The sequence below is a fragment of the Geotrypetes seraphini genome, chromosome 15 (assembly GCF_902459505.1).
Source record: "Geotrypetes seraphini chromosome 15, aGeoSer1.1, whole genome shotgun sequence".
Lineage (NCBI taxonomy): Eukaryota > Metazoa > Chordata > Amphibia > Gymnophiona > Dermophiidae > Geotrypetes > Geotrypetes seraphini.
The window spans coordinates 34,738,062-34,765,807 of record NC_047098.1 but is presented as its reverse complement, the minus strand read 5'-3'; the positions used below and the strand labels follow the sequence as shown (position 1 = coordinate 34,765,807).

The 27,746-nt window shown below is 47.0% G+C and overlaps 1 protein-coding gene across 5 annotated transcripts in view; it reads left to right on the top strand.

Annotated features, from left to right (window-relative positions):
• The window catches only part of CORO6 (coronin 6), a 98,138-nt gene that overhangs the window by 52,514 nt on the left and 17,878 nt on the right, over positions 1 to 27,746 (top strand). For 2 of the 5 annotated variants that reach the window (XM_033922524.1, XM_033922525.1), the window contains exons 3-7: positions 7,544 to 7,666; positions 12,381 to 12,510; positions 16,644 to 16,825; positions 17,566 to 17,685; positions 23,962 to 24,081. In XM_033922524.1, coding sequence (XP_033778415.1) covers positions 7,544 to 7,666; positions 12,381 to 12,510; positions 16,644 to 16,825; positions 17,566 to 17,685; positions 23,962 to 24,081 — 675 coding nt within the window. Of the gene's footprint in view, positions 1 to 7,543; positions 7,667 to 12,380; positions 12,533 to 16,643; positions 16,826 to 17,565; positions 17,686 to 23,961; positions 24,082 to 27,746 lie in introns of those variants that run through there. The other 3 variants (XM_033922526.1, XM_033922528.1, XM_033922527.1) reach the window with 3 other exon arrangements.

Sequence of the window (27,746 nt, the reverse complement as noted above, 5' to 3'; positions counted from 1 at the left end):
TTATCTCTCCTTTTATTAGATTTCCTTACACATCTGGGGTGGGGGGGGTAGGGGAGGGAAATGTATTTTGAGTTTTAAAAATTACTTAATTATAATTTAATTCACATAATATGTCTTCTTGTATTAATAATTGGAAGGAGGGGGGAAATGATTGTTTCATGTATTACTTGTGTATTTAATAGTGCGTTTTATGCAGTGTTTATGTTCAATTAATTGTTTTGCACTGTCAAAGTTTGAAAATCAATAAAGATTTATATTAAAAAAATAGAAGAAAGGAGTTTCTTGGACAGACTGTACAAATATTCCCTGATGTTTCAAAAGAAACACAGAAAAGAAGACGCCAGTTTCTTTTGTTAAAACCTGGGGTGTTACAACATAAGAACATAAGCAATGCCTCCGCTGGGTCGGATCTGAGGTCCATCATGCCCAGCAGTCCACTCACATGGACTATCCATGCAAGTGCATAGTTAAGTACCGTTTCCTGAAATATGTTTTCTTCGATCCAAATCAGTTGATGAGTTTTTTGATCCCCAAATATGTAGAAAATGAAGATTTAACAACAATTTCTCAAAAATAAATTTATACTTCTTGTTTTGTAGCAGAGTTAATTTTCCTTATAAGTTTAATCTTCGTTAAATATTACTCACTTTATTCTTGGATCCGATTATAAGGACTTGAGTAAGATTAATGTAATGCAATGTAATTAAGTTAAAAGATTATTATTTTTTCTTTGTTCTTATACCTCAGTTTAAATGTAAATCTTCCTTTCATTATTTGTTTTAATATACTATCTGTAAAAGAGTTATATGCTTGGAAATCATTTTGAAATTAATAAATAAATAATTTTTTTTTAAAAAAGAGAGTGTGCCTAAGTCTAACGGACTCTTTTACAAAGCCGTGCGGAAACAGCCCCGAAGCCCTTTAATTCTCTATGGGCTTCGGGACCGTTGGCACAGATCAGCCGCTAGCTCATCTTTGTAAAAGAGGCCGTAAGTCTTCATATACATTGGGATGGCCATTTTATAAAAGCTTATGCAAATTAAAAAAAAAAGACTGCTTTAAATGAAGAAATAGCACTTCAAATTGTCCTTTAAAAGGGGGGGGGGGACTTTGAAAGCTAGCCACAGATACTTTATCCCAGGACAAGCAGGCAGCATATTCTTAACGCATGGGTGACGTCACCGACGGAGCCCCGGTACGGACCTTTTTAACTAGAAAGTTCTAGTTGGCCGCACCGCGCATGCGCGAGTGCCTTCCCGCCCGACGGAGGAGAGCGAAGAAGACGCATGTGTTTTCAACGGCTGTTGAAAAACTAATTTTTGTCTTCCCGCTCGCGTATTTTCTCACTTTTTTCCTTTTTTTCTTATCGGATTCCCTTTATTTTTGTTTTCAAAAAAAACCAAAAAACTTTTCTTTATTTTTTCAGGCCGGCCCCGGCGGGGCCTGTTGCCACCATACAGGCCTCCGGATTCAATTTTGCGGAGGCCGTGTTTCCCTTCATGCCCCCTCAACCGGGTTTTAAGAAGTGCCAGCGGTGTGCACGCCCGATCTCCCTCACCGACCCACACAATTGGTGCCTCCAGTGCTTGGGTCCAGAGCATCGGGCTGACACCTGCACCCGCTGTGCTACGCTTAAAAAGCGTACTTTGAAAAATCGGCAGATCCAGCAAAATATTTTGTTTGGTACCGGATCTGCCATGGAACCGGCTGTGACGTCGACGGCACCACAAAAGTCAGCACCGACGACATCGACACCACCGGACCCTTCCTCGGGGTCGTTGGGCCCAGGTAAGCCAGCTAAGAAGCCTCCCACTTCCCTTGAGCGCCCTCCTGCCACAGTTGCGACACCGGCCCTCCCGGCACCGCACCGGCCCCGCAAACGCTCCGCTCCGATCTCGGTGAGTGCCTCATCATCGGCCTCCTCATCGCCGGAGCGTAGAGCGGCACCTATGGTACCGAAGAAGAAAAAAGCGGTACCGGTGCCTCACCTGGACGACCGCATCGCGGCCATACTCCAAACACAGTTACAGGAGCAGCTGCAACAACAGCTCCAACAACTGTTGCCGGCGTTGCTGGCACCGCACCTTCCGGTACAGGACCGGTCCGAGCCTCACACTGTCCCATCGGTGTCGACCCCCTCGGTACCGATTAATACTTCCATGCCGGTGCTCTTGGCAGAAACACCTACAGTACGTACCTGTGATGCTGCCGATCCTGTCCGGTCCCAGGAACGACATCGGTCTTCCTCACCCGGTACCGCCTCGGTGCACTCAGGCAAATCTCTTTCAAAGACCCGCCATGCCGAGCCCTCCACACCGATGTCCAAACGTACGCACCCCGACGTTAGGGACCCAGATTTGTGGGAAGACTCCCCTCACGGTACCGAGGAGGACGCTTCATCAACCGATGAAGAACCCTCCATGACCGACACCGTCTCCAAACCAGAGCAATCCTCTTTCTCCAAATTCCTTAGGGAGATGTCAGCAGCTCTTTCCATTCCCTTGGAGTCCGACTCTAAAAAGTCTCAGGCTTTCCTCGATGCCCTAGACTTTGAGCAACCTCCCAAAGAATTTCTGAAGTTGCCCGTCCACGACATCTTACGGGAAACTTTCTATAAAAACTGAGAAGCTCCCCTCACGGTTCCTGGAGCCCCTCGTAAATTGGATAGCTTGTACCGGGTTATTCCAATTTCTGGGTTTGATAAACCTCAATTGCCCCACGAGTCCCTCCTGGTGGAATCTACTTTGAAAAAATCTCAGGGTTCCAGTGTATATGCCTCCACCCCTCCTGGCAGAGAGGGAAAAACCATGGATAAATTTGGTAAGCGCCTTTTCCAAAATGCCATGTTAGCCAATAGAGCCAACAACTACACCTTCCACTTCTCCTTCTACATGAAGCATCTGGTGCAATAGCTCTCCTCCTTACAGAAATACCTTCCTGAACGTAAGGTCCCTCTTTTCCAGCAACATATTTCCAGCCTCCTCCAACTCAGGAAATTCATGGTTCGCTCCATCTACGACTCATTTGAGCTGACCTCTCGTGCATCTGCCATGGCGGTGGACATGCGACGTTTGGCATGGCTGAGAGTCTCTGACCTGGACATTAACCACCAGGACCGCCTGGCTAACGCACCTTGTCTGGGTGATGAACTCTTCGGAGAGTCCCTGGACTCAACAACCCAGAAACTCTCAGCACATGAGACCAGGTGGGACACTCTGATTAAACCTAAAAAGAAGACTTCACCTGCTCGCACCTACAGACAGCAGTCTTCATACCAGCGCAGGTTCTCGGCCAGACCTCTCAACCCGCCTCAACAGCAGCCTCGCCGACCTCGTCAACAGCATCAATCTCAGGCTCGCTCACAGTCTCACCAACCTGCCAAGCCTCTCCCTCCGTCAAAACCATCTCAGCCTTTTTGACTTTTTCCTCCAGGGCATAGCCAGTCTCCCATCATCATTGCCTCTTCCTCAGCCTATCGGAGGTCGCCTCCAAATCTTCTTCAGCCGTTGGGAGGTCATCACATCAGACCAATGGGTCCTCAACATCATTCGCCACGGCTACTCTCTCAACTTCCAGACTCTTCCACCAGACAATCCTCTCGTAGAGTCTGCTTCTCACTCCTCCCAAACCCCCCTCCTCCTGAGGGAGGTCCAATCCCTCCTTCTTCTCAATGCCATCGAAGAGGTGCCTCCGGACCAAAGTGGTCAGGGATTCTACTCCCGCTACTTCCTGGTTCCCAAGAAGACAGGAGACCTTCGTCCCATCCTCGATCTCAGGGACCTCAACAAGTGTCTGGTCAAGGAGAAGTTCAGAATGCTCTCCCTTGCCACGCTTTACCCTCTTCTCTCTCAACACGACTGGCTATGTTCCCTGGACCTCAAAGAGGCCTACACTCACATCCCAATCAATCCGACTTCACGTTGCTACCTACGGTTTCAGATACAGCACCGTCACTATCAGTACAAAGTGCTACCTTTTGGCCTCGCTTCATCGCCCAGGGTGTTCACCAAGTGCCTTATTGTGGTGGCGGCCTTCCTCAGGTCTCACAACCTCCAGGTGTTCCCCTACTTGGACGATTGATTGGTGAAAGCACCTACGTCTCCACTTGTGCTACAAGCCACTCATCACACCATCTCTTTCCTCCATCTCCTGGGGTTCGAGATCAACTACCCCAAGTCGCATCTGCTTCCCACACAGCGACTTCAGTTCATTGGAGCAGTTCTCGACACCACACTAATGAGGGCGTTTCTCCCCTCCGACCGTCAACGGACCCTGCTCCACCTCTGTCGTCAGGTGCTCCTTCATCACTCCATTCCTGCCCGACAGATGATGGTCCTCCTGGGCCACATGGCCTCGACGGTCCATGTGCTTCCTCTGGCGCGACTCCACCTCATGACACCTCAATGGACTCTTGCCAACCAATGGTCACAGACCACGGATCTTCTTTCTCATCCCATCTCTGTGACATCGTCTCTTCAGCAATCTCTTCAATGGTGGTTGAACTCCTCAAATCTTTCCAGGGGTCTACTCTTTCATCTACCCCCTCACTCCATGATCATAACCACAGATGCCTCCCCCTATGCGTGGGGAGCTCACCTGGGAGATCTACGCACCCAGGGACTCTGGACCCCTCAGGAGCGTCAACATCACATCAATTTCCTGGAACTCAGAGCCATGTTCTATGCTCTCAAGGCCTTCCAGCACCTTCTCTGCCCTCAGGTCCTTCTCCTGTGCACAGACAATCAAGTCGCCATGTACTACATAAACAAGCAAGGCGGCACCGGATCTCGCCTCCTTTGTCAGGAGGCTCTCAGCATCTGGACCTGGGCCACGGCCCGCAATCTCTTCCTCAAGGCTGTCTATATCCTGGGCGAACAGAACTCCCTGGCCGACAATCTCAGCCGCATCCTTCAACCTCACGAGTGGACTCTGGACCCTTCAACACTCCACTCCATCTTTGCTCGCTGGGGCACTCCGCAGGTGGACCTCTTTGCAGCGCCTCACAACCATCAGCTACCCCAGTTCTGTTCCAGACTCTTCTCTCCTCATCGTCTGACCCCAGACGCACTCTTGCTCGACTGGACGGATCGGTTCCTCTATGCCTTTCCTCCACTACCTCTGATGTTGCGGACGTTATCCAAACTCCGCAGGGACAGGGCCACCATGATTCTCATCGCTCCTCGGTGGCCTCGCCAACACTGGTTCTCCCTCCTGCTTCAGCTCAGCTCCAGGGAGCCCATTCCTCTTCCTGTGTTTCCTACTCTACTTACGCAGCAACGTCAGTCTCTACTGCATCCCAATCTGTCTTCGCTCCACCTGACAGCTTGGTTTCTCTCGGGCTGACCTCTCCAGAGAATCTGTCTCAGCCTGTCCGTCGCATTTTGGATGCCTCCAGGAAACCGGCCACCCTCCAATGTTACCATCAGAAGTGGACCAGGTTCTCCTCTTGGTGTCTACTGCGTCATCACGATCCCACCTCATTAGCGGTGGAAACTGTACTGGACTATTTGCTCTCTCTGTCCGACGCTGGCCTCAAGTCTACCTCAATCAGAGTCCACCTCAGTGCCATCACTGCGTTTCATGAGCCTATCCTCGGAAAACCTCTCACGGCTCATCCACTGGTTTCCCGGTTCATGAGAGGCCTCTTCAATGTCAAACCACCTCTGAAGCCTCCTCCTGTCGTCTGGGACCTGAATGTGGTTTTATCAGCCCTCATGAAACCCCCTTTTGAGCCTCTTGCCACAACTTCGCTCAAACTTCTAACATGGAAGATGCTTTTCCTCATTGCCATCACCTCTGCCAGGAGGGTTAGTGAGATGCATGCACTGGTCGCCGATCCACCGTTCACTGTTTTTCACCATGACAAGGTGGTTCTGCGTAACCATCCTAAATTCCTTCCCAAGGTGGTCTTGGCTTTTCACCTCAACCAGTCCATTGTGTTGCCTGTCTTTTTCCCTAAACCCCATTCTCATCCTGGGGAACAGGCGTTGCACACGCTGGATTGTAAGCGTGCCCTTGCATACTACCTTGACCGTACCAGGGCTCACCTCTCGTCCCCTCAGCTCTTTCTGACCTTCGATCCTAACCGTCTAGGTTGTCCTGTCTCTAAACGGACGCTTTCCAACTGGCTTGCTGCCTGTATTGTAATGTAATGTAATTTTATTTCTTATATACCGCTAAACTCCGTTAGGATTCTAAGCGGTTTACAGAAAACAGACAATAGTGTGTATTAAAATTATAAGTAATATAGGTTTACAGAGAAATATAAATTAAAGGATACAATAAAAATAAGATAAATAAATAAAGAATAGGTACTTAGAAATTCCCTTACTGTCCCGAAGGCTCACAATCTAACTGAAGTACCTGGAAAAATAACAATTAGTTGAGTAATAAAAGTAAGAAATAGAAATAGAAGAAAAAATAAGAAAATAAACATTCTAACTAGACTACATTGATCTAAGGACTTTGAAAGGTAGAAAAGAAGAGAGATAGGAATAGCTGCAGAAAGGAGGAACCGTTGAGCAATAGAATTTTGGAGAAATTTAAATGTTAAAAATAAAACAAAACAAAGGGGAAATCAATGAATGAAATTAACAATAAAACATAAACTGGAAAAAAAGTGAAAATATAAATCAGAACAGTCGGATTAAAGTCCAGATTGAGATGACTTCACTGCTAGGCCGCCAAATTTTACCAGGTATCATCCGATCCTTGCCAACACACCGGAAGCCCCAGATCCAGTGTCTCTGCGTTCTGTTATGCTCGGGCCGGTCTCTCACTGGAAGGTGCTGTCACGGCCCACAGGGTCAGAGCTATGGCTGCTTCTGTGGTTTTCCTCCGTTCCACGCCCATCGAGGAAATCTGCAAGGCTGCCACTTGGTCCTCAGTTCACACATTCACTACTCACTACTGTCTGGATGCCTTCTCCAGACGGGATGGACACTTCGGCCAATCTGTGTTACAAAATTTATTTTCCTAATGGCCAACCATCCCTCCTCCCTCTCTGTTAGCTTGGAGGTCACCCATGCATTAAGAATATGCTGCCTGCTTGTCCTGGGATAAAGCACAGTTACTTACCGTAACAGGTGTTATCCAGGGACAGCAGGCAGATATTCTTACGTCCCACCCTCCTCCCCGGGTTGGCTTCTTAGCTGGCTTATTTTAACTGGGGACCACGCACTCCTCCGTCGGGCGGGAAGGCACTCGCGCACGCGCGGTGCGGCCAACTAGAACTTTCTAGTTAAAAAGGTCCGTACCGGGGCTCCGTCGGTGACGTCACCCATGCGTAAAGAATATCTGCCTGCTGTCCCTGGATAACACCTGTTACGGTAAGTAACTGTGCTTTCTGGCTGACTTGTAGTTCCAAGGTGACTATAGTAGAGTGATCAGGTTGTGGCTCAATGTGTGTTCAAGGAAAGAATATGCAGCTCCTGTTGCTATTAAAGTGTGTCGTGTTTCAGTTAAACTGCTCAGTCTGACTGCAGCCTCTGAAAGGTCTCTGGTGAAAGTGAAAATCTGGCTTATTAACTTGTGTCTCTTCCAGCCTGGGCGTGTGGATAAGAATCACCCCATGGTAAGGGGGCACACCGCACCTGTGCTGGACATTGACTGGTGCCCTCATAATGATAATGTCATTGCCAGTGCTTCAGAGGACACCACAGTCATGGTAAGTTATACTATATTTATTTACTGCCTTTGCTTGAAGAGATTCATTACAGTACATTGAATGGTAATCAGGTACTCTTAAGTATTTTCCCTATCTGTCCCTGCAAGCTTACCCATCTAACTGTGGTACCTGGGGCAATGGAGGGATTAAGTGACTTGCCCAGAGTCATAGGGAGCAGGCTGGGATCGAACCCTCAGGGTGCTGAAGCAGCAACTCTAACCGCTAGGCCACTCCTCTGTATGTCTGAACCCAAGGAGCCTGTGCTGAGAGGTTAAGTCACACAGCCTGAGCAGTGCCCGTACTGAGATTCCTGAGCCTGACGACTCTTCTGCGTGTACACAGGACCTAGGCCAGGGGTGGGCAACGCCGGTCCTCGAGGGCCGAAATCCAGTCGGGTTTTCAGGATTTCCTCAATGAATATGCATGAGATCTCTTTGCATGCACTGCTTTCAATGCATATTCATTAGGGGAATCCTGAAAACAGTTGGGGCTTAATAGATTTAGCCAGGTCAGCCACGAGATCCCAAATAGTGTCCAGAGTTACCTCTTGAGGTTTCTTTATTATGAAGAAAGATTTTTCAAGTTGGGTTTTGATATCTTCACCAGCCGGCCTCTCCTCCTGATGGCGACTCTCCCGTTCGCGGTTCGCCCTCTGGACAAACACCTCAGGCTCCAAAGGACTCTCCTGCAGCTGCAGGGAGTCCAAATCCAAGTTCCCCTCTCTGATATTCAAGGCCTCTGGGGAAGGAAGCACACTGCCTTCTGATTGCTCCTCCTCCCGCGGGGAGATGGCAGTCTGAGGGAGAGGGGGAGGTGCTCGGGACTCAATGTGATCTCTAATCCCGGGGAGACCGCCTCCAATGCGGTTGCCGACACCACTGATATTTCCTGCATTTGGCGCAGGAGCTCATCAATATTACCGAGTCGGGCCGGGCCAGGTTGCCGCGAGGCTCCAGCGGAACTACGACCCCTCCTCTTCGGCATTACAGAGGTAATATTCTTTTGCAGGCAATGGGAACCAGGATGAACGCCCAAGCGGCTGCACCGAACCGCTCAGCTGGCTGCGACATGTGTTCTGATTTTAAAAATATTGTGACGTGATCAAACTTAGAACAGCGATGAAGTAATCTTACAGCGGTGTTCTGGACTAATGCACAATGCAGGGCTGTGCTCATGGAACTATGATAAGCAGCAAACAGGGCACATAAAAGCCAAAAAAAACCCTTCCAGCCGCAGCTGAAGCAAGTTCAGAAGTCTTTTTTTAGTTTTAGTACGATTTGGATGCAGCTGTTGTGCGTGTTTTCATGTATGTATGTGTCCCACACCTATGGTCAGAATGCAACTGTTAGGCAAAAACAGCTCCTAAAGTCAAGAAAACTGCTCCTGCTGAAGTTACCAACAGCGCCAGCCTGCTGGAAAAGGTTGCAGGGTATGAGGTGGTCATTTCCCTGCTATGCATTACACAGAGTACTCATTTTAATACTAATGAGTTCCTTGAGAGTCACACTGCAGTCTACATTTGGAAAGCCTGGCCTAAGAAGGTCTCTAGCAGTGCCCCCTTTTCACCCAGCTAAATTCCCCCAGTTTGGGATTTTAAATACAGAAATTTATGCAGTTAGTAGGGCCATAAATTAACCAGGTCAATCTTTTGAATATAATGACCTTGGCTTTATTTCACGGCTTTGTCAGGTGTTTGCAGAGATAATACAGCTGTGCTTTTATCTGTCTACTAATTACCTGTCATGGGGGGGGGGCTCAGTTCAAAAGAATTTGTGGTAAAAGCACAGAGCACTTGAGCAGAATGGAAAGTAAGGAATGACCCTTGGCTCAGGACTCATGTGCTTCAAATTGCCTGGCATTATGCCCAGGCTGAGACCCTTATGGAGCAGTTTCCAATCTTGTTCCATGATACAGCAGTCTGTGCTAAATATAGTGAACACACAACAGAGCTGGGGATAATCGAAAGCTATTAGCAGCTTCAGCAGCATTCAAAGGTCCAGCAAGCTTGATGTCATGTCTGAGCTCATTATGCCCAGAGGCAAGAGAAGAAATGTACAGGACAGAAGCATAAGCAAAAGCAGTTCCCTCAATGAGCGTTGGGAGCAGCGCGGGCCATTCAGCGCAGCTCTCTGTTCTCAAAAAACGCTAGAAGAGGGGGCATGTTTCAAAGAAAATAATACAAAACTTGTTTTCTGTATAACTATCAAAACTTGACCAATTTCAAGAAAATGTGGGATATGAGGGCAGTTTGAAAAGTTTGGTGAAAAAAAAAACCAAGTAAACATTTTTTTTTAAATTTGCCAAAATCTATTTTTTTAAAGGAAGTAACCTATTTTTTTTTTTTAAGGAACAAAAAACTGGACACTCACTGGACTATGTTGAGAAATATAACTTGGGGTTGTTTTTTTTAAATGTAATTTGCTTTTTCATTGAATTTTTCAAACCGCCCTCATATATCATCCTGAATAAATTTGCAATAAGCGTACTCTCAAGCTGGTTACCTCTTCCAAATTACATCCCTCCACGACCTGTTTTCTTCAACATGAATTGATTGGGCCCTGCCACTTCCTGAATAGTAATCAGTTGAGCTAATTTTTTGCAGTTTCTTCAAAACACATTCAACGCTTACCCTCTTCCACATCTTTTCTGGAAAATCTTACTCCAGTTTATGAAAACTATAATCTTTCATCAGTTACAAAATTTTAATTTTGTACACTGCTTAGAAGGCTTAATTTGGCGGTATAAGAAATTTTAAATTTTAAATAAACATGATAACTGCTTATGTTTAAAGCAAAATGATAATTGCACATATCATGATGATAATCACGAGATGGTGATGTAGTTGAGGTGAGATAGCCAGCATGAGTATAGGCTTATTATAAATTTATTCAGGATGATATATCTTAAATTTTATTGAAATTGATCAAGTTTTGACAAAGTTATGCAGAAAACAAGCTTTGTATAGTTTTTTTTATTTTGAAAACATGGAATTTGTTTCCACGTAAAATGGAGATCTCTAGACAGTGCCCAATGAACAGGAAGATGGACTGTGACCTGTTTCTAGGATGGAATTATATTTTCTGAATGCATATCCATCCAATATCAATTAGCAAAATGCTGGAACCAACTACCACTTACACTACAATCTTATGACCACTATCTCATGTTCAGAAAACATTTGAAAGCATTTCTATACCAAGACAAGGGAGCCAGCCCTGAAGTAACTGAAATGGTAATTGTAAAAGCCCATTTCTAAACTGTCTATTGCAGGGGTTCTTAACCTGGGGTCCGTGGACCCGTAAGGGGGTCCATGGATGGGTTTGAGGGGGTCCGTGAGGGTCAGATAATTTAACATTTATATTCACTATACAGCACAGTACTGTAGATTTTTCTCGCAGATAAAGAGAGAGTAGATGTAGTAATAATAGTAGTAGTAGTAGATCATAATTATAATGTGGCCATTACTTTTTGCTTAAAAAAGGAGTAGTTTTGGGTTTTTTTTTAGATTGTTTACTTTTTTTTTTTTTTGAACATCATTTTTATTCAAGAGACCACAATAGAAACAGGCAAAAATCGATCTGCGTTGGTAGATTGTTTACTTTAAAGTTTAATAATACTTTGTGTAGGTCATATATGTATGAGACAATCAAATCTCAATAAATAAAGTACATTACACTTCTCCCTCTGTATTCGCGGTGATTGGGGCTGGACTGAACTGCGAATATGTAAAAAACGTGAATAACTTATCATATGGTGTTCCAGCTTTCCCTGCCCTGCCTGCAGCCTCCTTCAAATTGAGCCTCGCACCGCCATGATGGGTCCTCCTCAGCAGCTGAAAGAGAAGGGGGATGGTGGGCAGGGGGAGCCAGGGAGTACCTCTTCCCTGGCCGGAGAAAGCCATGCTCATGCTTTATCCATCAGCTCCTGCACTTTCCACATATTCAGCATGTCGGCAGCTTCCCTACAACGGGGAAGGACTGGCCTCGGCTGGTCCCTACGCAGCCTCTGGAACTGGACGGGAGCGCGGAGGGGGCGGAAGAGGGGAGGTAGTCCACCACAGATTTCTTCTCCAACTCCTGGGAATCCTGACAGAGCAGCCGCGGCCTCGCGCTCCTGCCTCCAAAGCCGCTGCAAGTCCAGTCGCTCAGGCGGAGAGTCATGGCATGCACATTACGGCACTCTGCGTGGGAAGGCACGTCCTCTTGCAGGGCAGCCCTGGGAGGTGTAGTTCATGGGGATGGGAGCGAGGACTTTGCTTCCTGGTTTTTCAGTTTAGTTCCTGTTTCTGCACTCATGGAAAAATCATGAATAATCGAAATCGCAAATACGGAGGAAGAAGTGTATATTCATTGCATGCAAAGTTGTGTTTAATTGAATATTTCTGGGGAAGGGGATCCATAGCTTTCATCAGATTCTTAAAGAGTTCCATGACTCAAAAAAGGTTAAGAATCACTGGTCTAATGCAACTCCTGGAACAAAATGATGAACCAATGATGACCTACTTGAACTTGTAACTATAACCTAACTGAATTAATCAACCGTACTGGCAACCAAATGGAATGTCCGTGTCAAACTGACCCAACCTCTTATAACATAATCTGACCTTGAACTGAATAGGTAAAGGCGGAATAGAAAATCTGATAAACATAACATGTGGTAGCAGGTTCTCCAAAGTCTGTATGTTTTTCTCTTTTTTTTTTCCCCCTCTCTTTAGATTTGGCAGATCCCAGACTATACTCCAGTACGGTCCATAACTGAGCCTATTGTTACCCTCGAGGGTCACTCCAAGAGAGTGGGCATCATTACTTGGCACCCGACTGCCCATAACGTCTTACTCAGTGCGGGTGAGGGGAATTCTCAGTGTGGGTAAGGGCTCCTTAGGAGGGGGCTGGGCTCCTGCTTTGAGAGTGAAGGGATTCACAGTCGGAATGAATTCTTCTTTGGGATTACTCTGGGGGCAATGCAGAAACCTTGCATTAGAGCCATGCCCTAATGTTTCATGTAAAGCTTTCTAATGCAAGAGTAATGCCAAAGTTTGTGCCTCAATACAGTAGTAAAAAATATATGCAAACCAGCCCTGTATGAATGTGCTAACATGGGAGAGTGCATTAGACACATGTGTACACAGGCCTGCTTAGTGGGAGATTGTCTTGAGCACAATTCAGCACCTGGAGTTGCCTACACACACATCTGTGCATGTACAGGCAGTCCCCAGGTTAAGAATGAATTTCTTTTTTTTAAACTCTTCTTAAGTTGAATTTGTATGTAACTCAGATCCTGTACAGTACATAGTCTATTTTGAAGACTGTTTCTTTAATTAATGTTCTTTAATGTTTTTATAAAGTACTGTAGTTTAAATAGACAGAAAAGATAGGAGGTTTACACTTACTTTTGTTCCTCATCTGTCCCACAGTTTCCTCTCCATCACCACATCCAACATTTATCCCCTTCATCTCTCTCTTCCCTATGCATCTATACCTCACGCCTCTCCCACCACCATTACATTACATTGGTGTCTTCTATCCCGCCAATACCTTTCAGTTCTAGGCGGTTTACAACAAGAAATTAGCCATGTCCAATATTTCTATCTCACTCCCTGTGCCCAACAATTCACCACTTTCTTCATTTCCCCATGTGCACCATTTTCCCCCTCACTCAGACATCCATGCCCAACAATTCTCCCTTTCTATTCCCTCCCCACCTCAGCATTTCTTTCCCTCCATTGTTCCATCCTATGTCCCAAGTTCATGCTCCCTTCTTTCATCCTTCCTTCCATTCATTGTCCAAAGTTTGTACTCTCTCCCTTCCTTCTGTGCCCCAACGCAACCCTGCTTCTCACTTCCTGTGCCAACACGCCCCTTCTTCCTCCTTTCTTGTCCCATTGTGACCCTCCTCCTCCCTTCCATGTCCCAACACTCACCTCGTCATCCTTCCCTTTGTTCTGCATCCCAAATTCATGCTTCCCTCCCTCCTGTGAATGTTTACCTTCACTGACCAGCTGCCTCCTCCCAACCGCACTTCTCTTCACAAAACTGCGGCTGCGGTTCCTACACGAGGCTCATGGCTGACCCAGAAGCCTTCTCTCTGATGTCAGAGGGAAGGCTTCCAGGCCAACCATGGGCCCCATGCAGAAGCCACTACTTGCAACTTTGCGAAGAGAAGTGTGGCTGGGAGGAGGCAGCCGACCAGCAGAGATAAACACTCGTGGGAGCAAAGGAGGCACAAATTTCAGATGCAAAACAGAGGGAAGGATGATGAGAGGCTCATTGGGACACGGAAGGGAGAAGAAGGGGTGTGTTGGGGACAGGAATGGAGGAAGAGGGGGCACATTGGCACAGGAAGGGAGAGGCAGGACCCCGGTTCGTACGTACAAGCCCATTGTAAGTTGGATTTCTTAACCCGGGGACTGCCTGTACTGGAATTCTGTTCTGCACAGAATATTTTTGTAGTACCAATATTTATACACAGAATAACATTGCAGCACATGCACAGTTGCATATGCATGCAACTCTGGTGCCGATTCAATTTATTTATGCACAGATCAGTCTTGCCCCTTGTCTCTCCACACTCCAACCAGTGCCAGATCGTGAGATTACATGCCCCCACCTCCCCCAGCCATTTCCCTCCTGAGTTTATTGCCTGGTCCCGGAAGGATGCAGTTTCTTATGTCAGCTGTCGTAAGGAGGGAGGGCCAGCATCAGTGTCGAGCAATAGCGTCGGAGGAGGGAGGAGGGAAGTGCTTAACCTCCCTCCTTTGATGCTGATATTGACACTCCCCTTTCGCAGCAGCAGCCGCCTATGAAGCCACATCCTGCCAGGACCAGGCAACAGCATAAGAGGGAGGAGAAGGAAGTGTTTAAGCTGCATGGTGGCTTCATTTATGGGCTGGTGATGTCACGGCCCTTGGCATTTGGTGTCTTTTAGCTCCAGCACCCTGGGCCAGAGCCTCACCTGGTCTATAGGTTAAGCCAGCCTTTTCCACATGCTTTAAAAAAATTGGGGATCATTGTGCTCACAGTAAAGGGAAGAAAAAAAGCATGAAATATTGTCTAATGCTACCAAAGAATGAGCTAACCTTTTGCACCTCCTCAGATCTGATGTTAAAGCCCCAGCCTTGTGCTCAACATTTTGGTCTTCTGTGCACTTCTCTCAAGTTTCAAGTTTATTAGGTGTTTTATATACCACCTATCTAGGTTATCTAAGCGGTTTTTTTACAATCAGGGACTCAGGTCCCGGTGGGCTCACAATCTATCTAACATACGTGGGTCTATGAAGGACTGAGTGACTTGACCAGGGTCACAAGGAGTAGCATGGGGTTTGAACCCACAGCCCTAGGGTGCTGAGGCTTCACCATTCTGCTACCCTACCAATACGGCTTCCGTCCCAACTTCAGCTCCGAATCCCTTCTGACCTCCTTAATCTCAAAAGTTCAACATCTCCATTCTCGCAACAAGTTTGCTGTCCTTCTTCAATTCGACCTCTCTGCAGCTTTTGATGTCGTCCATCATGATATCCTACTTTACCAACTCACCGAGATAGGCATTAACTCCACAGTCCTTGATTGGTTCTCGAAGTTCTTACACTCCCGCTCCTACACAGTCAACATGAAGGGCGTTTCTTCCTCCCCCTGGAACCCAATCTGTGGAATCCCACAAGGCTCACCTCTCTCTCCTATCCTTTTCAACATTTATATGTTCTCCCTCAAACTCCTCCATCTCTCCCCCCTTGAAACACTTTACACTTACGCAGGTGACATCTTTGTCCTCCTTGAGACCGACCGGAACCTCACCAACCTCTCTGCGAACATATCCTCATGTATATCGAACCTTCAATCCTGGGCCCACTCTGTGCAGATGAAACTGAACGAATCCAAAACAAAACTTCTCTGGCTCGGCCCAAAATTGGACCAACTGCCCACCTCCATCCCTCTGTCCTCTGGCCCCACTCTGCATCTTGAATACTCAAGTAAAATTCTGGGAGTCATCATTTACTCTACACTTTCCTTCAATGATCACCTCAACTCCTTAATAAAAAAATGTTTCTTCAGCCTTCACATGCTGAGGAAAGTGAGAACCTGTTTCCATCAAAAACACTTTACCATCCTTGTCCAATCCACCATCCTTTCCAGACTGGACTATTGCAACTCTATCTACCTAAGCCTAACAAAGAAAAACCTTCAAAGACTCCAGCGGATTCAAAATGCCGCTGCTAAGCTTATCTTCACAAAAAACAAATTCGACCACATCTCACCGCTTTTATCCAAGCTCCACTGGCTTCCGATAATCTCCAGAGTCCACTTCAAATGTGCCTGCCTTACTTTCAAGATCCTACACGGCATCCTCCCCCCCCTTTATTCCTCTTTCTTGGAACTCCTCTCACCCCAATTCCACCAGATCCACCCAAAAACTGAAACTTTTCTTTCCCTCTCTAAAAGGCTTCTCCCTTGTAGGAAAACTAAGTTCCTCCCTCCCTTTTAGAATCACTGAGCTCTGGAACAACCTTACCTCCCCTCTTAGGAATCTGAGCTCACTCCAACTCTTCCGTAAACATCTGAAAACCTGGTTATTCTGAAAAATGTAACTCTTCCTCCCTCTCCGTTTACTCTAGTCCTCTAAATTTCCTCTTCATCTTTCCCTCCACTGGAGTTCCTTTCCACCCTACTTCTTGTTAACCGTGTCAAGCTCTGCGAACGTTGAGATGATGCGGTATACAAATCTAAGGTTTAGTTTAGTTTAGTAGCTCCAACCACCATGCCACACGCCCGAATTCTCACTACCATTGATTTATATATTGTACCTGGTGCTTTGTTCATGTTTAACTTGTACATGAAACCTGTTTTTTTGCATAGGACGTCCACAAAATTGTGTGCTAAAGCCAAGCTAACCATTGCGTAAAGGCTATCGCTCTTTTCTGCATTGGCCCCTCTGTTCTCTCTCTCTCTCTCTCTCTCCTAATCTGCCTCCCTCTTCCCTCCCAGGTGGCGATAATGCAATCATCATTTGGAATGTTGGAACAGGGGAGGCCCTGATTGTTTTAGAAGCCATTCATACTGATGTCATTTACAACGTCTGCTGGAATCACAACGGAAGCCTCATCACAACCACCTGCAAGGATAAGAAAGTGCGCGTCATTGAACCTCGCAAGAAGCTTGTGGTTGCTGTAAGTTGATTTCTCAGGTTACTAGTCTGTTGGAGAGAGCAGTCAGGGGAGCGACATTTGAAAACAAATGGCCACAGCCTGGAAATAAACTGCTGCCCTACATCCACCAGGCTTTGTCCACAATGATGAGTCTCTCATATACAGTATATGCATTCTGTTTTTCCCTAGACTGAGCATTCAGAAGGCATGAGTTTGGCTTTGCTATTTGTTAATAGTCATAGACATGGAAAGGCCCAATCACCTTAATATGTCATTTCTTTGCCTATTTCTTAAGTTTCATCTCTAAGCATAATAGACTGTCATAAAACAGAGGTACATCATATGTACCTGTCATCTCTTGAACACTAAAACCCATTTATACCACAGCAGAAACCCCAATGTCATGTAGGAGAGACAATGACATCTGCCAACCAGATGCATAGCTGGAGAGGAGGGCGGAGCACAAGGGAGCATGGATTTCGAATGAAATAGTGCTCATGTGGAGCAGCCATTCTGCCTCACACTGGTGCCAGTTTTACAAAAGGTCTTCTCCCCCAAAATCAAAACCTGGCTACATTTCTGCTGCCAACCCACTTACACTAGAACCTCAGCTGCTACAGATGTTAATTCTGTAGACTGCCCTGTATGTGTGAACCTCCATCTAGTAGAGTATCGCTGACATTGCACTAATACTTTGTGTGTATTTTGTTTTGACTGACTTTGTGCTGTGTTCAACTTAACCTGCTAACCATTCTGATTAGGAGAGAGTCAGGCCACACGAAGGACCGCGTCCGGTCAAAGCCATCTTTATGTCTGACGGCAAAGTCTTCACAACTGGTTTCAGCAAAACGAGTGAACGGCAGCTTGCACTCTGGGATCCGGTATGAGAAGGTGTCTTATATAGGATTTGTTTTTCAGCATGTTCCAGAAATGCCCAAGCAATAAACACATGGCACCAAATGAAATCAGAACCCAAGTGCTAGACTCCCTTTTATCTGTTTAATGCTCACTGCAGGAAAGGAAAAAGGAGATTATTACTGGTCGACAGCACTGCCAGGTATATGGAGTACTTTACAGACCCACATTAAAAATAATTTTGGGAAACCCAATTGGGAGAGACCTAACTTCAATTCCTGGGCCCTTGCTTCTGCCTGGGGACAGCTAGGGATAGGGGATATATCCAAGGTGCTAAATTTGAGTTATATCTAAAACTTCAGATGTTAGACTTTAACCTATAAAACACCAGAAAAAACACTTCAGCTAGTACTTTCTCATCCCTACCTTTGTTTATCTTGTATCCTGCACTCGGGGGCCAAGGCAGAAAGTTGTGGACATTAGAGCTGAACACACAGCTTCTTACATGAGCTTTCTGTAAAAAATTTCTGTAGATGAAGTACTCAATGAGCATGCAGATTACTGCTTTATTAAAAAGTGCACACTGCAGGTGTAATCTGCAGCTCATTGCGAAAATGTCCCCTTCCCTGTCAGTACATGAACGGTGATTTGGTTCATTCACCAACAAGAAGCGAGACGTTTGAAAAAAAAAAACAAAAAAAAAAAACAACCCCAAGTGCTGCTGTGCCAGATTCACTTCCTCCCTCTAATACGACTTCCCATTCTTCCCTATCTCCCAATCAAATAGCCCTGGTGTCTAATGGATCCCTCATCCAGTGATATAGTAAAGGGGAGTGGCCACCCTGGGCATAGTCTTGGTGGGGGGCACCAATACCTTTCCTCCTTTCTGCCTTGTTCCTTCTCTGCCCCTCCCCTCCCCCGCCACACACACGCACCTTTCTCGGTTATGGTACCTACACTCTAGAACTCTTTACTAGAGAATGACACGGGGAGAGATCCCCGCAGTGAGCCGCGGGGAGCCTGCGGTTTGGCTGTGGGCTTCAGAGACTCTATACTCAAATCGCCGCAGACACGGGGAAAAAAGTTTTCACCGCCCGCAAAAACGGTGAAAAGATTTGTCCCCGCAGGCCAATGTTCCCCCTTCTAGGAACCGCTATTTACCTGTGTTTCACCGTGTTCGTGACCGGGTGTTCGATGTCTCCGCCATGTTGTCTGTCTCCTCCAACTCTCGATCCAACTTGCACGTTGCCGCATTGACTCCGCCCCCCAATATACTGGCTCCTCATTTGTCAGATCAACCCTTCCTGCCAATAGAACCCGCCCCCCCCCCCCCGACGATCGCCGGCAGGAAGGTGCTCAGCCCTTCATGCCGACAGAACCAGCCCTCCCCAACGATCGCGGCAGGAGGGTACCCATCCCCTCCTGCCTACCCCAACAGCCCCCCCCCCGACGATCGCAGCAGGAGGATATCCAACCCCTCCTGCCAGCTCCCCAACAGCCCCCCTATGATCACTGGTAGGAGGGTGCCCAACCCCTCCTGCCGGCCCCCCCAACGGCCCCCTATATCGCCAATAGGAGGGTGCCCAACCCCTCCTGCTGGACCCCCCTCCAACGAACCCTCCCACCCCGGAACCCCCTTAGTCTTACTTTCCAAGTTGGACCGGACAGCTCCTCGCTCGTCTGGCCAGCAGGCCTGCCTCCGTCCAAATGAGGCGGGCCCGCCCCTCCCCTCCCCTCCCCTGCCTAACCCACAGGATCCTAGGGCCTGATTGGCCCAAGCACCTAAAGCCCCTCCTATAGCGGGAGTGGCTTTAGGTGCCTAGACCAATCAGGCCCTAGGATCCTGTGGGTTGGGCAGGGTAGGGGCGGGCCCGCCTCATTTGGACGGAGGCAGGCCTGCTGGCCAGACGAGCGAGGAGCTGTCCGGTCCAACTTGGAAAGTAAGACTAAGGGGGTTCCGGGGTGGGAGGGTTCGTTGGGGGGGGGTCCAGCAGGAGGGGTTGGGTACCCTCCTGCCGGCGATCTTAGGGGAGGCCATTGGGAGGACCGGCAGGAGGGGTTGGGGAGTGTCACACGGGAGAGGGAAAAGATAAAAGCTATTTAGAGAGAGAAAATCTTCCTGCGGCCTCCATTTTTTTTTTTTTTAACTTCAGCAAGGCCTACAGATCATAAGCATTACAAACAGGGCCTAATCATCCATAACAATCAATAACACAAGATTAACAGCAAACCTGCTGCGCTGTTACTGCCCTGAGGGTTATATACACTGTCCAGTGACTACCCTTCCCCAGAGCTAAGAGCACCACCACAGGGGTTATTTCAAAGGTCTACCCGTCTGCTCACTCACTTTCCACTGCCCCTCCCACCCCTACTCTGTACCCAGACACTTTACAGTACAGCAATCCTAGCATTAATTGCCTTTTACAAAGGAGCAGAAGGGGTGGAGAGGCTTGCAAGTAAATCAGTAATTTGCCATTGCCCAATCCCATCGTGGCTACCTATATATCACTAAATCTACATTTATACTCTAGGGATTATGGTTATACTGGTAAGTCCGGCTCTCGCTGTGTGCTGCTAGCCGTACGATCCAATGCAGCCGTATCTGGTGATGAGGGGCTTCTTGAGATGATGGGGAATTTGGAAAAGGCAGAATAAAGTTTTGAAGGCAGCTAACAAGTTTATTCTTAATGCTTTATTGTTAAGTCCCAAAAATTGGGGGGGGGGGGGATTTCTTTTCCCCATAGCAACCCGATGCACTCCTGTTTTTCCTACTTAATGCACATGTGGACAAGCAGTTCTGATTTCCCCCAAGAATACCTACAAGAATTACTCATCTACTTACCGCGTCTACTTACCATGTAGGCTAACATTGTAAGCATTAAAAGTACATGTCGTGTTTGTTTTTGTATAGTTATTAACTAATATTTAACTAAGTTTTAAAGTTTTAAAGAATGTTTCCTTTATACGTAAATAAAGAAAAGTATTTAAAATCGTACCCGTTTGAGGCTTTTATATATGCAGCGGTGACGGTGACGGGGCGGTGAATGGGGTTGCAGTGGCGGTGACGGGGCGGTGAATGGGGTGGCAGTGGCGGTGACGGGGCGGTGAAGGGAATGGCGGTGACGGGGCGGTGCAGAGGATGGTGAGACGGGGACGGGGCGGTGACGGGGACCAATTTTTTCACCGTGTCATTCTCTACTCTTTACCACACTATATTTGCAATGAAAGTTTATTTTCAAAATTTAAGGCACAATTAAAAGCATTCTATTTCTCACAGACATTTTGCTCACAGTCCGACAGAACAGATTAACAAATAAAAAAAAAGGGGGAACCCTTTTTTTTTTTATTCCTAACCGAATGTTTTACTCTTCTCCCTTTCTTCATACCCTAGACTTCATTTTGACTAACCTTTGTTCTTTCCTTATGCCTGAAGACCTTGTCCTTTTTAACGGTCTTAATTTGTTTTCCCTCCATTTTATTAATGATATTGTACACCGCTTAGATTTTAACCCTGGTTTTATATTTGCGGTATATCAAATAAATTGAACTTGAATGCCTCCCTATATAGAATTCTTTGCCAACGCGAGCATTATCTCCAACCTGCTGCTCCTGCTAGCCGTGGCCCGCCCTCTGAAGTCATTTCCTGGTTGCAGGACCAGGAAGTGACATCAGAAGGAGAACCAAGGTCGATGTGGGCAATAAGTTGGCAGTGCTGCTTGCACCAGCGAAGATAAAGACATACGGGGGAAGGGAACGGGTGTGCGCATGTGGTGGGAAGATGGGGAAATGGCAGGGGATGCCAATGCCGCGGGTATTTCCCACCCTCACCATGCTACTGCCCTCATCCTCTTGACCAGTGACATTTCAGTAGTGGCCACATTTCTCCCCTCTCTCCTACTCCTGGATACTGGATCTGGCATTTGCTCCCACTCACCATCCCACAGTCTGGCAATTACCCCCCTCCCGCTAAACCTCCCCTTTCCCAAACCTCATCACCTTTGGAGGCAGGAGCAGCAAAGCTTATTTACTGCACTGACCCCACAGACTGCCCTCTGCCGCACCCCACCCTCATTGATGACACTTCCTGTTCTCTCTCTGGTGGGATGTAGCAGAGGGAAGCCTGCAAGGTCAGTGCAAGTAGTGGATACACATCACCACTTCCGCATAAGAACTGAAGTACACCGGGGGAGGGGGGGGAGGGGAGCAGTTTCTAGGCCATGGGAGGGGCAGAAAGTGAGGGGCAAGATGCAGGATAAATTATGTGGTGGAGGTGTAGTTGGTAGTCTCTGCCTAGGTTATAAAATAAGAGGAAAATTCCCAAGCAGGGTCAGGTGCTGCCATTTTTGAAGATTAAGAACATAAGAATAGCCATACTAGGTCAGACCAATGGTCCATCTAGCCCAGTATCCTGTTTCCACAGTGGCTAATCCAGGTCACAAGTACCTGGCAGAAGCCCAAATAGTAGCAACATTCCTTACTTCAAATCCCAGGGCAAGATTGTGATGCAGAAGCAGGCATCACTTTTGCTGCTTCTTCAAGACACACTGGAGGGCCTTGGTGGGTGGGGAAGATTTTGTCATGGTGGGTTTGGGAGTACCACTGGACACCAGGGCTATTTGTGTGTGGGGGGGTGAAAGGATTGTGAGGGGAATCAGGGTCTTCAGGGTCTCTTGGGTTTAGAATACAACTAGATACAAGGACTATTTTTTTTTCTATTTTTTGTGGAAAGGGGAAGGTCAGGAGGGATAGGGGGGTTTCAGAGGATCAGGGGAGTCTTCTCAGGGAAGGAGGGATTGGGAGTCTGGGCACTCAGCGGAGGGAGGTTATTAGATTTTCTGTTCCTTTGCAATTGCTGCAGAAGGACTAGCTAACCCTTTTCCACCTCCACAGACCTGGTGTTCAGGTTCCCAAATTGTGTTCACATCCTAGTCTTCCGCAGCAGTTCTCTGCATTGGGTGGAATAACTAATGGCCTCATTACAATTCATTTTATTATGCCTTGCACCAGTGTCTACTGCGTGAGTTCACTACTACACTGAACCCCCTATTACATGGTGCACCCAAAAATGTTCACGTAGACCTCTCATTAACTGTGTAAGTCTGCTCATGAAACTTTCTGCATCGGTCACTCCATTTTTGTGCCTTTCAATGCTGATGATTCCTAAATGACACAAATATACTGTACATATTTGATTCCACTGGAAAAGGTGCCCAAGAATAGTACCTGTGGTGTGAAAGCACTGATTTTTTTTTTGTACCCTCCAAGCATAGGTGCCAACTCTATGGATGCTTAAGTAGGGTTACCATATTGCTCTAGAAAAAAGGAGGATGGATTGAGACATCTGGGTTTTACTTCCATTGGAAGTAAGGAGGACAGATTGAGACATCCAGGTTTTACCTGAAAGCAATGGAAGAAAAACCCAGATGTCTCAATCTGTCCTCTTTTTTTCTAGAACCATATGGTAACCCTATGCATGAGCACCCCCAACATTGAACAGTCTTTAACTGTGCCTAGGAAGAGGTAATTTCTATTGGGTTTAGCACTCCCAATCATTTTTTAAAAGCTGGCTCCTATGCCCCCAAGAACCCTGAACTGGCTGGAAACTTAACCCTTATTAATAGAAGCCCTACTATAGATAAGCAGGGTCTTATGAAGGCCACCCAGTTGGTTCCTGGTAAGAGCCAGAAGTTAGGAGAGATATTTATAACACTAAGGTTTCAATGCCCTGATGAGTTTGTAACACTGTGCAGTCCATCCTGTGAACTCTTTTCTGGGATTGACTGATTTGATAATCCCCCCCAGGAACAGGAGACCTGAGAAGGGGGCGAAGGTGCTGTGCCTTGTGTCCTGATGCTTGTGTTTTCTGCTTGATGCCCTTTTGTCTGAAAGAGAAAGTCTCAGGGCCTTTGCTGCCACATCTCTGTTGTCCAGGTAACAAGAAATAATTTCCTGACTTCCCTCAGAAAACATTTTGACATAAAGAATAGGGGTGGGGGGTTGACGGAAGGGCGTGAGTAGCTGAGCAGGGAAACCCCTGCTCTTTCATTTCCAAACAATGACTATAAAATTGTTTTATTCATTTCCAGCATCCCATGAAATGAATTGAAAACACAGAGTATTTCTGGACTTCCTCTTTTGATGATTGGATCCCAATGGAAATGTGTGTTATGTCTCTGTCACTGCCAGTAAGAAGCTGCTCTTGGCAAAAGAGAAGGAAACAGTTCCTGAGGCCGAGAGCAGTTTTCTCATTATTCTATATCAACATTTGTACATAATTTGCAATAACTGTCTTCCTCCTCCAGGAAAAATTTGCTCCCCATGAAGGAATGAGGCCTATGAGGGCCATTTTTACCCGTGAAGGAAACATCTTTACCACTGGCTTTACCCGAATGAGCCAGAGAGAGCTGGGCTTGTGGGACCCGGTAACATGCTGTTTGTTCTGAGCCTAGGGAACTTGTGCATGTGTATCAGATGGAGGAACCCTTTTCTTTCCTTCCCCAGTTTCCACACACTGCCTGGTCCAGCAGGAGGTTCAGGCTGTTATCTCATGGCCTCAATCCATTTCGACATTACTGAACCACAGCCACAAAATTTGCAGTATTTAGTGGCAATTTCAGCAAAAAGACCGGTAATAGAGATTAAGGGCATCCTGAATTGGGACAAGCATGTGTACAGATTTGCAATTGCTTTTGTGCACACACTTTTGTGCAAAACCTTATGTGAGCATTGTTGGAAACGTATGTGTGTTAAGTGCATTTTCCTCCACACCCCACCCCAGGAATTCTCCCCAAGATGGATATACCTGTTGGGCAGTTTACAAAAGCCCCCTTGTTGCACCCAAGGCTTTGTTTTCATGTTTGGAAAGAGCTTTGAAAATTGCCTTCATAGAGACTTGAGCCTCCCCTCCCTCTCCACAGAACATTCCAGCTGCATTAGCAGGACAATGTGTGTTGGGGAAAGGGGAGGTTGTACTGTCACTGGCCACGCTGTACCTGCCTCTGGTGATGTAGTGTATATATTTGTGCATATAGTGCCTCTATTGACTGTGCTGTACCTGGTATATGGTGGGACAATGTGTGTGTGTGTGTGTGTGTGTGTGTGTTAGCCTGCCTATACTGTACCTGCCCTGTGAGAGAGGGGGGGGGTGTCATGTGACAGAAATTTTATCGCTAACGTCAAGTAGGTCCTCTGTCCACACACAAAAATGTTTTGCTCACATGTAGTCGGTTCTTAGAGGGGGCATAGCCTAGTGCACACCTATGTTAAACCACTGGATGTGCCCCCTCCCCAAATTCATTTCTGGCTATGCCACTGGGTGTACACGTGTGTATGTTGCCTTGCCATTGCCTGCATTGTACAAGTCCTGAGGTGGGATTGTGTTTCTGAGAAGTTTGTACTGCTGCTGCATATGATCTGCTCATTCTATTGATCGGCGAAATCTGCGGCTGAAGCAGAAACCAAAAGTGGCCCACCCCTGAATGGGAACAGTCCCCATTTCCTCCCTCCTCTGGCATTCCTACTCTCCATCCCCTCCTGAATCAAAGGAGCTCCTACTTCCTTCCCTCCCTCCCAAACAGAAGCCTCCTCTTGGATGCACCCGTCTGCAGGGCAGGATTAATTCTTCGAGGGCCCCTAGGCACCCAAGTACACTGGGCCTCCCTGGCTCTGCCCCGCCCATTCCCTACCCCACCCATGTCCCGCCCCATTTATCTGTTTTCTTCTTTACTTCTTTATTTCCACTTGTATTTTTTTTAATTCAAAACAAACAAAGATTAGTATACCAGTGCACAGTTTTTCTTCTATGCAACCCCCAAACATCTCTGAACAAATCCCCTTTACTTCCCTTCCCACCTACTTACCCAGAAATTTAACTCTGAACTCTTTCCATGCATATATGAAAGTGTTCAAATATTTGTAAAGCAGTAATACTATCCAAAATATAAGTCTATATTTAATAACCAAGTTTACATCACCTAACTGCCTCACTCTACATCAATCAACTGTAACCCATATGTATGTATAAACAACCAAATCTGTAACTCCTCTAGCACGTTCCACACCATGTATGTTAATTTGCAACGAAACAACAAGGCAAGCAGTGCAACAAAGAATCCAATGTGAAACAAGAAGATTGGCAGCGCTGGGCCCCCCAGGAGATCGCCAACACCGCCCTCCCCCGGCATTGCCATCAACCAACCTGAATAAGTGATGTCGGAGGGGGTGGACCAGCAGATGCAAAGAGTTGCTGCAAGGTCCAGCAATGACTGCGTCTGTCGGTCCAACCTCTCCAACGTCACTTACCTCTTCCCTGAGCAGAGCCGGCAGATGCAGTCATCACGGGACCTTGCAGCAACTCTTTGCATCTGCCGGTCCACCCCCTCCGACGTCACTTATTCAGGTTGGTTGATGGCGATGCCGGGGGAGGGCAGTGTTGTCGATCTACAGGGGGGGCCCAGTGCTGCCGATCTTTCCAGTGGGGTCCAACGCTGCTGATCTTTCTGGGGTGGGGGCCAGCGCTGCTGTTCTTCCCCGGGGGGGCCCGCGTTGCCAAGGGAAAAAAACCCAAAACGAGTCCTCTGTTTCATCGGGCCCCTCTGACAACTTCAGGCCCTAGGCATGTGCCTACTTGGCCTATTGTTTAATCCTGCCCTGCCCATGTGCCCTCTCTACCCCCACCCCCAGGCCTAACCTTACTGTCTTGTTAGAATTACCATATTTGGGAAGTCAAAAAAGAAGACATGTGGCCCTGCTGCACTTCCTATCAGTCTTACCCCTGTCCTGTCCCTAGCCCCACCCCTGCCTCCCACCAGTCTCACTCCTGCCTATCCCACCCCCACTCTTCATCCATTTCCTTAGCTCCCTTTTCACCCTCTGTACCCTCTTAAATTTCTTTGTCTCTCTCTCCAACTCCCCTCCCCCTCTTTTCAACCCCCCTCCTGTGGGTGCTTCTTTACCTCCCCCCCCCCCCCACTCCAACCTCCTCCCCCAGCAGGATCCGGGACTCACTCTCTCTCTCTCTCTCTCTCTCCAACCATAGCTCTCCCCTATCCCTCTCACCTCCTCTGCTGAAATTTTCAATCTTTGGGCAGGCTGACAGCGTCAGTAAAGTGAGCCTGCTATCGTCGGTCTACCCCAGAAGCCTTCATTCTGCAGCAACTTCCTGCTCCCACATAGGTGGGAAAGCTGCAGAATGAAGGCTTCCAGGGTAGGCTGACGGCAGCAGGCTCACCTCACTGATGCTGCCAGCCTGCCCGAAGTTTGAAAATTTCAACAGAGGAGGTAGGCCAGTTTCAGCACTGAAGCTAAAGTCGCCCTCTAACTGCTATCAATTCACCTTTTACCTGTCCAAAATTACTAAAACAAATTGTTTATATATATATGTCTCACTTGGTTCTGTTTTTAGAAGTATTTCTCCCTTCTCTGGGTACAGAAATAGGAAATGTAGTTAGAAAATGTGATTCAAGCCTGTACTGTTGGAATTAATACCAAACCACAAAGCCAATACATGTAAAGTAATGTCTCTAAGTTGATGCGTGCAAGAGTTGCTGTATGGTTCCTGTCTACAGTTCCCTGTCATCACTGAAGCCCTGATGCTCAAAACTCTGACTGCTTTAACGAGTCTTACTGACATGGAAACCTTTCGTTAGTCACATGATATATTCTCAAGTCACATGACTCAGTGCTGACTTGGACTTTTCATGACAATTATACAGCCAGTTGACTTATATTTGCACAAAATGTGAAAAGATGCCTGTCATCCAGATGTTAATATGTAGACTTCTGCCTTTCTCACTAGTAGAAACTTTCAAAGTTGATACGTGTAGTTCAAAACTGTGGGCATGAGATGAGCATGATTCTCCTCTGGACTCCTACTCCCCTGTAAACCAGTTTTGGGTTTTTTTAAAATCTGGGTTCTGAAATCCTTAATGCTGAGTGCCTAAAATCATTAATTCTCCTTCCCCAGTAAAATTACATCTCTACCTTTGATGCCAAGCTCTTGGACTTTGAGTGCTGTGTTCCTGCATGAGTATGAAATTGTTAATGGGAAGGGATTTCATAAGGCAATGTATACTAGGAGTGACAGCTG